Source organism: Lepidochelys olivacea (assembly GCF_965140295.1).
Source record: "Lepidochelys olivacea isolate rLepOli2 genome assembly, chromosome: 5".
NCBI lineage: Eukaryota > Metazoa > Chordata > Testudines > Cheloniidae > Lepidochelys > Lepidochelys olivacea.
In genome coordinates, this window is record NC_140415.1 from 112844653 (window position 1) to 112860028 (window position 15376).

The 15376-nt window shown below is 40.2% G+C and overlaps 2 protein-coding genes across 5 annotated transcripts in view; one reads left to right on the plus strand and one right to left on the minus strand.

The window, feature by feature from the left end:
* The window catches only part of DENND4C (DENN domain containing 4C), a 122636-nt gene extending 117107 nt beyond the window's left edge, over positions 1–5529 (plus strand). For all 4 annotated transcript variants that reach the window (XM_084629303.1, XM_084629306.1, XM_084629304.1 and 1 more), the window contains one exon: positions 288–5529. In XM_084629303.1, the coding sequence (XP_084485429.1) occupies positions 288–424 (137 nt within the window). In that variant the 3' untranslated portion in view covers positions 425–5529. The remainder of the gene's footprint in view (positions 1–287) is intronic.
* A 1861-nt stretch (positions 5530–7390) lies between these two features.
* Positions 7391–15340, minus strand: RPS6 (ribosomal protein S6). The gene is made up of 6 exons (XM_084628888.1): positions 15193–15340; positions 14090–14221; positions 10878–11088; positions 9921–10067; positions 8450–8607; positions 7391–7532 (listed from the first exon to the last, which is right to left on the minus strand). The coding sequence occupies exons 1-6, from the start codon at positions 15196–15198 to the stop codon at positions 7437–7439; spliced, it is 750 nt and encodes a 249-aa protein (XP_084485014.1). The 5' UTR covers positions 15199–15340; the 3' UTR covers positions 7391–7436.
* Positions 15341–15376: the final 36 nt, after the last annotated feature.

Here is a 15376-nt window from a genome sequence, read left to right on the forward strand (position 1 = left end):
GTCCGTGTGGACTGATATAGGATAGCTAGCTTCAAAAAAATTGGCATTTGTTTCAGGGGTTTCTAAGCAGCTGTTCAATTGGCAGACTTCCTTACTTCAGGATGAATGAACTAATGAATACTATTACAAGTTTTGCTTTTGTGATTCTCAGTTACTGCTTATTTAAAACAGCTACATCTGGCAGAGTGATAATTTTAAAAAAAGAAACTTTATTTTTGTGGAAATATTTATGGTGTGCACTTGAAGTCATTTAAGCAGCACTTTCACCTATGCTCTCTGTATTCCAGAGGCCTTTGACAGTGAGTACAGACTTGCATATAAAAGTCTAACGACAGAGGTGCTTGAGAAGATGCAGAAAATAGATGCACCGCCAAGCAGCAGTGTGGAGTGGTGCAGAAAATGCTTTGGAGCACCTGTCATATAAAAATGAGGGAAGAGGTGATGGAACGTCACAAAACAGAAACAGATGGGACAGAAACTGAGCATATGTAGATTTGGATTCAAGTTCCTAAAAGAAGACTAAATCCAGCAAGTTGTATCCAGATCAAATCTCTCTTTGGGACAAGTTCTGATTTTTTCTTTTGTCATCTCATGAAATAGTGTAAAGTGCTATAAAATACCTTAAAACTTCTTAATACCAAGGATATTCAGTTCTTGAATGGCTTATCTGCTTTAACTTTATTTTTCTGTATATATTTGTTTCTTCTTGCTTGTCTGCCATCTTCTTCATCAAGTAGTTGAGAAGGGAGATGGTGGCTCAATAAGAGCATTTAGTTGGTGGCTTTCTTAAGGACCATCAATACTGAGATATTTTATAAGTGTATGTTTTGGATTGCCTTTCTAGCCCAGTAGCATGTTAAGTGCACTGGTAAAGCGGGATCTGTTTGTTGCATATAGGTGCAGCATGTTTGTACATATTTATGGAACCCTTGAATTGTGACTTGCCATGCAGCTATTTTAGACAGGTCACGATACCAAACAATAGCTTTAGTTATTATCCGTCTTTTTGACAGTAGTCCTTTCCCGGTTAATAATTTAAATCTGTGTTGACTAACAATAACTCTTCCATTTTGGCAATCTTATAAAACTTTAGCTTTTCTCTATTCAGTGACCTGCTTCATGAAATTAGATATACTCTGACTATATTGCATTGTTCTCCCAAACAATGATGGGCTTCTGCCCTGAGCAGCTTGGAGATGGGTGTCTTTCTGCAAGCTACAGAGATAGTTTAATGAAACTAGGGTGCAAAAAGGTTTTGACATAAACAAATATTGACCAGAAATGAAGATTCCCCACCCCCCCCCAAAAGTGCCCCTTGGGGTGAACTTGCAGCTTCAGGCACTATTGTCCCAGGCATCTGTTATCTTTCTAACCTATGGGATAATTATTTTGCACTGTAGGTCCAGATTGTATATCTATATACAACTCTTAAAGTTGTGTATACAGAGAAAAATTGAAGAGCTCAAAGGACTGGTCTTAAAAGTTAAAACCATGTTTAGTTGATTGCCAGTAGATGGAAAGACTCGCACCTACTTGACAATATTTGTCATGTCCTCTGCAAGATGAAACTTAGACATTGGTCTTTGACTTAAATGTTTCCATAACTAAATTACATGGCAACATATGTGGATAGCCCTGTTGCTTCTGCTTCGATCAAATGAGCTGAATCAGTACATGTCCATCCCTTACTAAGGAGGTCACTCCTGGAAGAAGCAACTGAGAGAAGGCATGAAAGAATTATTAAAATAATGTGACTTAGGCATGTTCCTACTTTCAGCTTGAATGTAATCTGCTCATACTACTCCCATGCCAGCATCTTTACTTATTTTTCACACTTCAGTCATTTTAACTCTTTACAGGGGCACTAGGATCTCATTGAAAATGCCAGTACCTGAACCCTTCCTCAGAAACGTCAAAGTACTTTTAACATGCTGCTGACCTAACATTTTTATAAGATGTGTGTTCCTTCAGAGAAATGGATTTTGCACTATTTATCAGAAAATATTTTTGGCATTGTAGGCTGGATGCTCACATTAATAATAATAAAAACAACAACAACAAAAAAAACCCCATAGCAATTGGTGATCCTAGGCCATGTTAGTATATTAAGTTCATTTGGTTCAGCCTCCCTCCATGAAAATATTCGGCATTTTCCATTCTCAAAAGCAAAAAAGCACAACCACAGTACAAGAACTTTATCTCAATTCTTCTGTCATTTTTAGCCTTTTGAGTTCGTTTGTTGTTTTGCAGATTTCAGACCAACTCAACAATGAGTAGAGAGCTGTTTTCTTATACTCACCTGTGGAATTGGTGCTTGATTTTCTTCTCTGCTCCCCTCCTCACCAATGTAATTAATTGTTCATATTTTAAATTTAAAAATCCCTGTGAAGCATGCTCTTGAATACTTACACTTGCATTATAGTAGTTGCTAATCTAAATAAGTTTTATACAAATAGCAAAGATTGTACCTAATACTTTACTTTAGTACTGGCTTTAAAAGTACAGCAGCACAAAAATTAAATTATTACCTCTCATTGATAGTCCTAAATAATAAGCAGTTAAGCCTTATGGCTCCTTGGAGCAATTTAAATAGCAATACTCTTTGAGCATCCTAAATATTTAGCTACCCTTATTTTCCCCAGCTGCAGAAAATCTTTACATGTTGTTTTGCCTATTGGCTAATAATGAAATAACTGGATTCCTTTTTCACCCTCAGACATAATTGTAGATGACAATTTTAATCAATTTGCTTTGTTTTAACAGCCCTCCCATATGCATTGCTGCAAATCCTCAACAATATGACACTGGGCTTGCGTAAACATCCAGAGTAGCTTGTGTGTCATGGTATCTAGCACTAAATGTTTGTTTCCTAAGGCTAATGAGATAAAAACGATACTCTTATGATCCTGGATCATTCTTGAAGAGGATTTAATGTCCCTGGATTTACTACATCACACTGATTCCTCTGCAAGTTATAACATAGTCTCTATTCTGTTGTACATACCTGTTTCCCAGCTAGCTGAAAGCGCTGTCTGAAACTAAGTGAAGTCAAGTCAAAAACCCCACTTACAATTACTTTCCAACTTAGAATCCAGGACACATTGAGGACTGTTGTTTTGTTGTTGAGTTTGGGTTTTTTTAAACTGCTTGGTTTTTAATTCTAGTTTTTAATAGCTGGTTAACTAGCTGACTCTAGAATAGATTTATGCAGGAGAAAGTGAAAGTCCTCAAGGTGACTATGTAATCACAGTATTTCATCTAACATGCAGCTAGATTTGCTCACAAGAGGGCTCCTTGTAAGTTGCTGCCTCCTTCTGTCCATGTATCACTTCCTGTTCCTCCTCCTTTGACTTCTTTATGTGAAATATTTAGCTGCAAACATTGGAGATTGAGGCAAATTGTCCTACAGCTGGATTTTCAGAGATGAATGCTTACCTAATCTGAATATGCAAACCCTCATGACTTCATGTGGAAAACAGGTATGGCACCTGACTAGACTTGAATGCACATTAATATCCATATGATTGAAAATCTGACCCAAAATGCATGAGGACAATTCCTTAAAACTTTACCATTTGCATTTTAAATGGGTTCCCCCACCCCTCCCTTGAGGCACTAAAGACATTATAAATGTTTCCCTGCAAATTAATAACCTAATAAACTTGGGGGGGGGGGGCTATGAGTAAAATCAGAAGCTGCTTGACTAAGAATTAACATTTTGAACTATATCCCCCAATGATCTAAATTACCATACATCCATTGTGTATGAATGAACTTCCCCCAGATGTCATCCAAAGAGGAATCTGAGTTCAGCCCTAGTTCTTTCCTTCTACATAAGCAGGAAAATAAATGCCTTGTTAACTTGGGAATCCCTGGCTTCCAGAGGCAGAACAGTTCTAGTCTGATGTAACCGGCAGCCAAGAATGGGATGGAGATGCTTTCATTGTATACATTTTGGAACCCTAATTAATAATCATAATGGTTGCAGATGATTATTACCTGAAGAGCTTGCTATTGGGCTGCACAAAGTCAGGGTCCAAACCAAAATGATCACATAGGTGGAGCTGGGCACAACTTGGTTGCAAGCATGCTGAAGTGTGTGAGAGATGTTAAAAGGAGCTTATTAGGATAAAACAGATAACGAACACAGGAAAATCTCTTTGAATTCACATAGTCTTTACAATCTTGGACTACTAGTTAACTATATGGAGAGAGCAATGTATTTTGCAATGTTCATACAATTGTAAATGTACCAAACCTGCCTTGTTTCCCTTTATGAAACAAAATAGTTACATTTTCTGTAAAGTTAAATGGGATCTTTAGCAGTTTGAAATCAAGATTCTCAATAGAGAACTTTTTTTGTGTGTTGGATGTGCAGAGTGAATAAACTCTAGAACATTACAAAGATTAATTGTAATTATTGTAAATGAAAATGCAATAGATTCCAAAAAGTTTGTGTATATAGAACAAATAGCAAACTATACTGTGCAACGTACCATGAAAATAGTAGAACATCTGTGTACAATGCTGATGCTATTGTCTTCATATTTTATATAATACTAGTTAAGAAAATAACACCTTAATTGAAAAATTGTGTTATGTAGAAAATGTATCAAACTAAATTATATTCCACTTTCTCAAAAAACTAAGTTAGTCCTACGTATAGCTGAATTTCACACGTTGGCTAAACTCTTAATTCACATTGTGTTTGTGAATTACTAGATTTTTTTTCCACCCTAATTGTGATGACTTTCTGTATTGCCTCAAATTTACGATATACATGTACCTTACTTAGCTTGAGTTTACTATTTTCATAGAAGTAACTGCAACATGGGGTATGTTTGCAAAGAGTGTATTAATTAGACCATAGAAATCTATATTTTTAACTGTTTAAAAACTTTAAAAAAATATAACTGAGGAATCCAGCCTAAAGTAGAAATTTGTTTTTAAACATTGATCAGTCATCAATTTCTTCATGCAAATAACTGTATTTCATTAACTATTGAATCTTTTTATTGAATTAATGATAGCCTTTCCAAATAAAAATTCTTTCATTTAACAATTTGAAACCTTCAGGTGCCTTCTGTATATCAGCTTTTCCTTGTAGACCTTTTCAGAAACAACCGCACTCCCTTGTAAACTGTAAATGCTGAAACTGAACAGTTGAGTTGGGTAGTATTCTGATTTTACTGTGCTGTATTTTGTGATGCATATTAGAAAAGAAACAAATTGATATTTTTTCTTTCATTCTGCATCAATGATGCAAAAAAAAAAAAGGGATTATATTTCCTGTTTTTACAAGCACACTGAACTCCTTTTAGGAGCTTAAAAATAAACTAGGTTAATGAGGATAAAATGAAGTAGTGTGAATAAATTATCAATTTACTAAATGAGTTGGGAAGTTTTCTATTAATGCAATATTTGCACTGGTTTAGAGTCTTTGTGAACTGTTCAAAAATGACATCCATTTACTGTGCTTTGATCTAACAATTATTTCTCTAATATTTTTGTACATTTGACAATGTTTCTTGGTGCTTTGTTCTGAATTTTGTATAGCTAAGAAACATCTATTTCTCCAAATAAAATATGTACAACTGCTGTCTGGAATGCCCTTTTTAGTTCTATTTTTGTCATCAAATTGCTTTAACAGCAATAAACTTAAAATGGTGGGTTCAGCTTGGGCAAGTGTACAGCGTACTGACATTTCAAAAAGGAAAGTCATCACCCTCCCCAGTTAATCCAGTTTTAGCTAAAAACTTAACTTTGAATTACCCAAACTGTGTGGTGTTACACCCACAATAGCTGTGACTCCACTTTGAGCAGATGCTGGATTACTATATATGGTAACATTAATGCCTTTATCAGTCTGCAGTTTAGCAGAGATGTTTGCTGTGGAAACCTGAATTCAGTGGATGTGTGAAATTTCAACCATATAATTACAAGGTAGCCTTAATGAAAATTATAATGAAAATTTGTCAGCCTAGGCACACACTAAGGCTGTTGCTTTGATAGTCATGGCTTTGTCATTGCAAACAATTGAAGTATTGCTTGAATCAGTCAGTCTTGCTTGAGACCTGGAAAGTCAAGTATGTTTCTATAGAATAACAATGTTAAACTATTTTAATGGGCTATGCTAGACCAAGTACTGAAAGTTTAGTCTTGTTTACTAGCAGGGTGTCTGGGGTGACAAATGGCATGATTTTCTGGCGAGTGGGAAGAGGATTCTAAAAATCAAGGTCCTTGCCATGGAATTATGGCCATAAATAGCTCCTGCAGCTTTTAACTATAATCTAGTCACCTGTCAGGAAAGAAAATTACTTGCTGCAAGCCAAGAAAGAGGGCAAACAGAATTCTGCAATGGTGAATAAAATGCACTCCTTTTTTGGAATTTCAGTGTTGGTGCATTTGACTGAGTGAACATTCTGATAAACTCACATGTGAAATTGTGAACAGGTCAATATGTGAACAAGTCAATACTGTATAAGTTAAAGGCTTTATCCAAACATTTAGAGGGAGGAAAAAATTAAATTTAACTGGCAGTGGTTCCAGATATGTTCCCCTTCAGGAGCTCTACTGCCCCCTCCCTGCATTGAACTATTTGTTGGACATTCAAATAAGAACTGCCCCCAGCCTCCCCATCTAGCATCCCCCATGCACTAGCTATACCACCCTCCCTGCATCCCCACCCCCCTCCTCCTACCTCAGTGCAGCCTGCTCCAGCCAGGGTCACTGGACCTGCTTGGGGGGTGGGTGGGTGTGGGTGGGCACAGCACTAAGCACCCTGGCCTCCTGCCAATGTTTCTAGGCCTGATCCTGAACCACTCCATTTTTGCACCCTCCTGCTGACTACCTAGGGCAGGTGCCCCTCCCTAGTTATGGCCCTGAGAATATCACAGGGGCCATAGCTGTGCTCTGACTGGGCAGCAAGTGGCTCACAGGTTGAAAACCACTCCTCTACTGCCTATGTTAAACAGGTCAAACCATCTGGCCTAAATCTGTCCTTTGAGAAGATGCTTGTGTGCATGTTTATTTTGCCTTTTTGCTAAGTAGGAGAAGAGACCATGGATAGAGAGAAATAAGCCTGTAATGCAAATTGTTATAGAAAGCTTCTACATCAGATTTTGGGAAAAATTATGTAAAAACCCATTCAAGGTAAAGAGGAAATAATGCTAGCAGTATTGACTAGAAAGTGAGTTTATTCAATCTAATACTTACAAAGATTGGTATTACTAATTTAACTACCCTAGATGTGACTGCATGAAGAACCTTCTCTGAAAGAACTACCTTTTTGATGGGAGTTACGTTACTTTCCCTATTTAACAGTGGCAAAATAGAGTAAGTCTAAGAGCAGAGCATCACTACCAACATTTTTACTAAACACACTGAAAAATTCAATTTCACCATAAAAGATTTATTTTCTTAATCATTTACATCTTTTACTTTTGGCTTGACTCAGATTTAGATGTAGAGGCCCTCAATGAAGACAGTCGTCTTCTCTTGGCTATCTGCTCCTGGCGTTTTTCCTTGGCCTCCTTTAAAAAGAAAAGCAGCACCCAGTGAGTAATGCACAATACTGTTATAATTGAATAAGATGTATTTCTGTAAAGATGAAGAAACACACACTCTTGCTCATGACATCTAAAGCACAATCTGTGTCCAACTGGAAAGCAAGAACCCCTTTTAAACCTTCAAACTCTTGTTCAGTACTCCAGTATTTTCCCCTCCCACATCCGAATTCTAGATGCCACTTTCTTGGCAGCTATATGGAAACAGCTCCATTATTTCTACTATTCAGCACAGCAATTTACACCCACACTACCATGGTGATTTACTTGAACAATATATTTTCTAAGATCTGTATTTTCAATGTATATTATCCCAGTTAGTCAACTTTGGAGCTAAGGAATTCAATCAATAATCCTTACCCTTCACAGGTGGGGTACTTGATTTCAACTCTCCAACCCTACCTGTACTGGGCCTTAAGAGTTCGGGAAGTGAGTTTAAAACACTGTTCCAGTTAAGTCAGTTTAACATTGCTAGTTAAGACAAAATTATGTTCAAGGGCCAGTATTTTACATAGGGTCCCCAGCCTACAATGTGATTGCTAAAAACCTGTTGTACCAGAACATCCAATCCAAACTGTCAAACTACATTAGAAAATGGTTTAACTAGAACAGCATTTACATGCAGCTTATGCATGTAATGTGGACAAGAGGTCTCATTACTCCTAAAATGGTTAAAGAAAGCTTGAGCACTGTAACAAGTTGTGCTGAATAGCCAGTCTATCATTAGAGCTAGCCAGGCTGCTATCTGCTTGTGAACTCCTGAAAGGCGCAGCACAGAAGTCTTTACTAGTCAGTGTAGGAGTCAGATTTTGTCCTGTAACAGACTGACTGCTGTGGTGCTAGAGAGCTACCTCCATAGCTGTCTTCAAAAGGAGTAAACATACCTTCATTCTCTTGGCCAAAAGCTTAGCATATTCTGCTGCTTCCTCCTTGTTCTTCTGAGTTCGTTGCTTCTTTAGAGCAATACGTCTGCGCTTATGTTGCAGAACTCGGGGAGTCACCAATCGTTGGATCTTAGGAGCCTTGGTCCTGGGTTTCTTGCCTAGGAAGCAAATGAATTTACTTGTAGAAAAGCTTATATTTAGTGTTTATGGAAATCAAACAGAAGTGTTCAATAGTACAAACAAAGAACCAAGTTCCTCTGCAATGTGTTTTCCTGTCTTATTTTGCAAACTCAGGTCTTTGATTCGTTTTAATATGTCAATAGTAGTTTTGATGCTTTCAATAGTTGTTGCATTTGTTTGCAGCAGATTTTTCAAAACACAAAGCATCTGAACAGTACAGCTATTCTTCCCTCCCGTTTAACTAGAGGGGAAGTCTCAAACATTTAAATGATTGAGCACAAATCACCCAAAAGTCAATTAGGATTATGTTCAAAATCCCTTGTTGCTTTTGAAAGCCCTCCCCTAACTAGTGTATATCTTAATCAAGCTACTCTTTTAGCATGACAGTCTGATCTGTTGTATATAGATCTAGAGAGGCCTAAAGTTTAGTCAATTAAAAAGAAATCAAGCTGTTTTAAGTATATCAAACTCAAGACCTGCCAATTTTCATGAATAGCCACATCTTCCATTTAAAAAGTCTTGTGTGCGACTGAAATAGATTACAAAGTGCTGTAAAATACAAAGTAAACCAACAATTCTGGTTATCATAACTGCAGGTGTTGTGTGAATAGCTAATTTCAGATAAATGATCTTTAGGTTGACTGTCTCTTTGACTTGTTCAATGAAACATTGAACTATTTTCTCAGGTCACCTTCAATATGGTGCAAAAGTAGCAGGATGCAAAAGGCAAAAGCTCTGGGGAGAAGTATTCAAGGTGACAAATACATTCTCATTACAAAGAGCACATCACTTAAGCAGCACTGCTTCTAAGCAAAGCTAGTTTTGTGGCCCAAGATGCTACTGAAGCAATTGGAAAGTCTAAATTTGAGGGGGGTCTGACTTTGCAGCACTTAGATTGCCAAAGAATCTATTTGGGTTTAAAAAATGTTCTGTGGGAGGACTTCCAACCACAGTAAGATTAAAATGTCAGATTCAGCCTCAGCCTCAATTCATTGATTGAAAAATTACATTGTGAACCAGTGGTACCAACAGATGCATCTAGAGAGTCCACCAGGTTTTTAACAGTGACCTCCCCAGTGACTTTGTGGGGACTAAGAAAGGGTGCTCTAGCTAAAACTTATCAATACTAATTACTGATTCTTGTCAGTGCTTTTATGGACAGTGAGCTCAAGATCTAGCTGGTAGAATGTTTTCAGATAGTGTGATTTTTAAAGTAGGGTTTCTAATCACTGCAGAAGTGTGGCTGCCTGTTGTAAGTAACAAACCCACAAAGTTGCAGAATCTGTCTCACCTTCCTTGTTCAGGGGTTTCCTCACCACATACTGACGCACATCATCTTCTTTGGAGAGGTTAAACAGCTTGCGGATTCTGCTAGCCCTCTTGGGACCAAGTCGACGAGGCACAGTGGTATCTGTCAGTCCAGGAATATCCTTCTCACCTTTGGGAAAGTTGTCAGATTAGTTATCCTTCTAGATTTTAATGCTGGGGCTGCTTGGAACTAAGGCTATGTCTACACTGCATCTTACAATGGCGCAGCTGTGCTACTGCACCTACACTGTTGTAAGGTGAGCTGTGTAGCCATTCTTTCTTGCCAGGAGAGAGCTCTCCCAGCACAAAAATAAAACCACCTCCAGCAAGGGGTGGTAGCTTATCCCTGGGGAGCATGGCTCTTGCTGACAAAGCACTGTCCACACCAATGCTTTTCTCATCATTAAAACTTGTCACTCAGGGGTATGTGTTCACACCCCTGAGCAACAAAAGTTAAACGTGCCAGTGCAGACAAAGCCTAAGACTGTGTGTACTTGCCAAAATTCCAACACACATTTGTTTGAGCCTGACAGTTACATATTTAAAAAAGTTCACATTGATATTAAAGATAGGGCAACATTTGAGCCTACTAGCCTTTGTCTCAAGTCGACCCCCAAGCTTTGCTATCAATTATTGTGATAAAGTTTCACAAGATTACTTCATCCTATCATCCTTGGTAGCAATAAAAACATTTCAGTTTAGAAATGGACCATCTGTTAATCACCAAATGCATATTGAACTACTGTGTTGGTTAAATGGACCCCTTCCACCTATATATTAAGCCATGTACAGTACAGCTTACTTTCTTTCACATCAAATACAAAATGACAAGAGTCTAATTTGCTGTGTGATCTTAGGTATAAAAATAATTTTCAGATCTGACGAGTAGAATTCTTAGGAGTCCACCAGTGTTTCAAGCTCTTTCAAGATAGATTCTCACCTTTCTTTACGATGACCAAATTCAGGACGCTTAAGTTGGCATCAACAATGCAACCCCGGACAGATTTGCGTTTTCTTTCTCCAGTTCTTCTAGGGCGATAGCAGGAGTGGCCCTTACTGAGCAGCAGGCGGACACGTCCATGGGTCAGAACACCTTGTTTCATGGGGAAGCCTTGTTTATCATTGCCACCACTGATGCGGACAACATATCCCTGTTAAGATGACGACATCTCAGCACATCATATTCCTTTAATTGTCCTTAAAAGGATTTGTTTCCATCAAACAAGAAAAGTCAGCACACCCGTCTTTTATAAATTCCATGGTTGTGTTCTTTGTACCTATGCCTCCTTGTAAAACAGCCTCCATCCACAAGTGTTCCAGACAATTTACATGCAGCATGCCGCACAGACTTGCTTTCAACAAATCTAATTCAAAGTACTGTACAGTTTCAGTGCCAGTGCTGGACACAAACATGTCCGCAGAAACTATTCAAAGAGTCTTGCTGGTCTCTCACATTGAATTAGTGGCCTTTCAAAGTCTCTTCTAGTGCATCGCCTTTAGGAGCTATGGAATAGGTATTCTGAGTACACTGCAGCTAAGACTGTTGAACGACAGTAACACTAACCATAGGCAAAACAGCAATGGGTCCCATCAATTTAGTAGGATTTGTAGAACAAATGTGTGTGTGTGTGGGGAAGCTTTAAAAATACCCTAGCATCATTTTAGCCCCATATCAATAGAGAGCACAAGTCTAGTTTACATGCAAATTTTAGCCAAAGTCATACTAAGTTGAATTTTGTTTAGTGCAGCTTGAAAGTACATTTAGAATCATAGAATATCAGGGTTGGAAGAGACCTCAGGAGGTCATCTAGTCCAACCCCCACTCAAAGCAGGACCAACCCCAACTAAATCATCCCAGCCAGGGCTTTGTCGAGCCAGGCCTTAGAAACCTCTAAGGAAGGCGATTCCACAACCTCTATAGGTAACCCATTCCAGTGCTTCACCACCCTCCTAGTGAAATAGTGTTTCCTATTATCCAACCTAGACCTCCCCCACTGCAACTTTAGACCATTGCTCCTTGTTCTGCCATCTGCCACCACTGAGAACAGCCTAGCTCCACCCTCTTTGGACCCCCCCACTTCAGGTAGTTGAAAGCGGCTATCAAATTCCACCCCCCACTCCTCTCTTCTGCAGACTAAATAAGCCCTGTTCCCTCAGCCTCTCCTTATAAGTCACATGCCCCAGGCCCCTATCACTATAGCTATTAATTCAGAGATCAAAAGGGAATATTAACATTTAGATTAATCTTGGGTGAAATAATGTCATTGTCTGTGTGTCTCTTTAAAGTTTGTGATAAGGTAATTTATCCATTAAGTAGTTTATGTTGATACATATAATTACCAGTGAGGTTTAGGAAACAGAAGGTTACATCAAAAGCCTATTGTTCACCCAGGACTGTATGGTCAAGTGGCTGCTAGAAAACTGTATAAAAGACCCTTGGGCCCTGATCCTGTCATCTCAGATCTGCTTGAGGTTTTATGCAGGGGAAGCCTAAGCCATAAGGACTGAGATCCCAGTTCTGACTGGACCACGCTGATTATAAACATTGGAGTATAATCTATGAACTATTTCTGAAAAAACTCTTTGCATCTGCAAAGCTCACCATCTCTGCTATGAATCTGAATCTCAAGACTGACTCATGTCTGTAGGTATTGTGACAAAGCTCTGTCCTTATCTCTGTGGACCCCTCATTTCCTGGCGGATTTCACAGTTTGACACTTGTTAATCAGAGGTCTAAACAATATGGTCTGAAATCCCAAACACTTTTGTTCAATTTTCATGGTACAGTTTAACACAATGCTCGGTTTACAGAATGACACTTTAGTATGTCTATGCCAGGAAAATATAGATTTGACACAGCTGGCTCAAGCAATTAAGTCAGTATTCTGAAACTTTATACCACCTAAGACTGCTATAACTTAAAGTAGTGGTTTTCAACTTTTCAGTTGCAGACCCTTAAATTCCAAATGAAGGGGTGGACCCCCCTCTGGAAATCTCAGTCTTCAGACTCCCTGGGGTCCATGGACTAACCACACATTGAAAACCACTGTTCTATGGTAATGATAGCCTTTCATGGACCACTTAGACAGTCAGACCCCAGGTTGATTACCATTACTTAAAGCAATTACAGAAAATGTGGTTCATTTTTCTAGTTACTTTGTGGGCTTGACATTTACTTTCTCCATAATCTTTTCCCTGTTAGCCATTTGTGTTACAGCAGCATCTTGGAGGCCAAGGGTGATTAATACCTCATTGTGCTAGGCTTCATATACATAGTGGGAGACCCTCAGTCCTAGAGAGCTTACACTCTAATAGGACAAGATAAGCCAAAGGCAGAAAAATTATCAGTTTTACAGATGGGGAACTGAGGTAAAGAGATTAAATGACTTACACAAGGTTGGTCAGCCTGTGGCAGAGCTAGGCACAGAGCCCTGATGTTTCACATCTGTCCATGTCTTTAAACCAGGAAAAACTGTTCTAAAAACACCATCTTTAGCAAGCAGATGAAAGCTTTGATATTAAACCTAAAACCTTAGTTTTAGAAATGTGTGTCCTTTAAGTTGCGTAGACAGTGTTAACAGTGAATTGCTGCCCACACTTTTTTTTGGGGGAGGGGGGCAACTGAGTATGTGCAATCAAATTTAATGATACCATTCTTAAATTAGAAGAGTGCCCTTTCCTACAGCTCAATTTAGGGTATAAATTCTATCCTCCAAATACTGATTTAGTGGTTTACTTTTAATGGAAAGCATTTTTCTTAATGTTTTACAGTTTCATTGCACAGCAAGACACTTCAGGTCTGCAAAGAGCATTAATTATGTTCCTTAGCAATGCCTGTTTTCCTCATTCCTCCATTCTAACAGCCAAGCTATAAGAGAGCAAGACCAAGAACAGCAAATAGGCCACTGAAGAGAGCGGTGAAACAGATACTCTAAACACAACTTCACTACAAAAAACAAAAATTGTCACTCAAACTAAATATAACTTTAAGACACTTGTTTTCAAGGCATCATTACACGAGGTTCTACCTACCCCATGCTCTCTATGCAAGTAGTGTGAGACACTGAATATTTACTCAGTTTTATTTCTTATGCCTCACTTTGCCTCTAATATGCCAAAAATAAGTTTTCAGTAGATTAGCCCAATTCTTACCTTCCACTCTTCACCAAGAGAATCAGCAGCAACTTCCGTGGCCATCCGCTTCTCATAGAAGGTCCGCAATTTGCGCTCATCATCCACCTCAATGAGCTTCTGGCAGCCAGTGGCTGGGAAAGAGATGTTGAGCTAGGAACAAAATAAACCCACATATTTTCTAGAGCTAAACTCTCATCCCATGAGGCTCATATTACTTCCCGCCCCCCGAAAACCAACTTACTATTTCCATTGATACTGCAACATTCCTTGTGGCTTGTTTCAATATTCTTAGTTTAAAACATAGTTAAAATCACACCCACTCCTCAATCTTCAGAGACTTACTGACTTCTGTTCCTCAGTCAGTCCACTCCTTTAACTGGTTAGCAAACTGCTTCAGAGTTAAACCTTAATGTCCTGAAAGCTATGTGCTCAAATGCTGCAAGCTCCTCGGGGCAGAACCAAGGCAGCAGGCTCTGGGGCCAGGGATAGCTCAGTGGTTTGAGCATTGGCCTGCTAAACCCACAGTTGTGAGTTCAATCCTTGAGGGGACCATTTAGGAATCTGGGGCAAAAATTGGGGATTGGCCCTGCTTTGAGCAGGGCGTCGGACTCGATGACCTCCTGAGGTCCCTTCCAACCCTGACAGTCTATGATTCTATGACACCCCCCTCCCCGGCACTCAAGGCACGCTCGACAAGGCCTCGTGCACTGCCAAACGCCCGAAGCGAGCCCGAGCTGAGGCTACAGAGGCCCCGCAGAGCGGCCCCCCGGTCACCTCGCCCTTGTGGGGGAGGCCGCTGAGGCGCAGTACGGACGGGACCAGCCCGACGACCCGCACCGGGGGGCTGCCCCAGGGAGCGCCCTTCAAACGGCCCCAGGGGATGTGCTTCGCCCCGCCGGTTCGGGGGGAGCTCGGCGCGCATAGGGATACTGGCGGGGGGGCGGGGCGGGAGCGCCGCCATGTTCCCTGCCCGCCCCCACGCTGCGGGCAATCCGTCCCCATCCGCCCCGCGGCCGCACTCCCCAGCCCCGGCGGCATCGCCTCCCGCAGGCAGTCCCGCTCCCAAGCGCCGGGGCCATCGCCAGCCGAGATGGAGGCGCCTGCCCGGCCGCTCGCCTCACCTTCATCCTCGCCGAGCCGCTCCCCTCGGCTCCGCCACGGCAAAAGAGGCCCTACTTCCGCTCACCCCGACACACATAGGCGCGCTGAGATCTCGCGAGAGAGCCGAGCGACACACGGCGGAGTCTCGCGAGACAGGGAGCGCGATCCTGAAGAGATGCCGGACACAAGTGCCACGTGACCGAG

Bases quoted from the DNA above. Each gene is read 5' to 3' on its own strand.
- RPS6 (XM_084628888.1), bottom strand. The intron at 10,068-10,877 runs GTGAGAATCTAT...ACTTTCCCAAAG, and splicing joins TTTGGTCATCGTAAAGAAAG to GTGAGAAGGATATTCCTGGA. The intron at 8,608-9,920 runs GTGAGACAGATT...TTTGCTTCCTAG, and splicing joins GAAACCCCTGAACAAGGAAG to GCAAGAAACCCAGGACCAAG.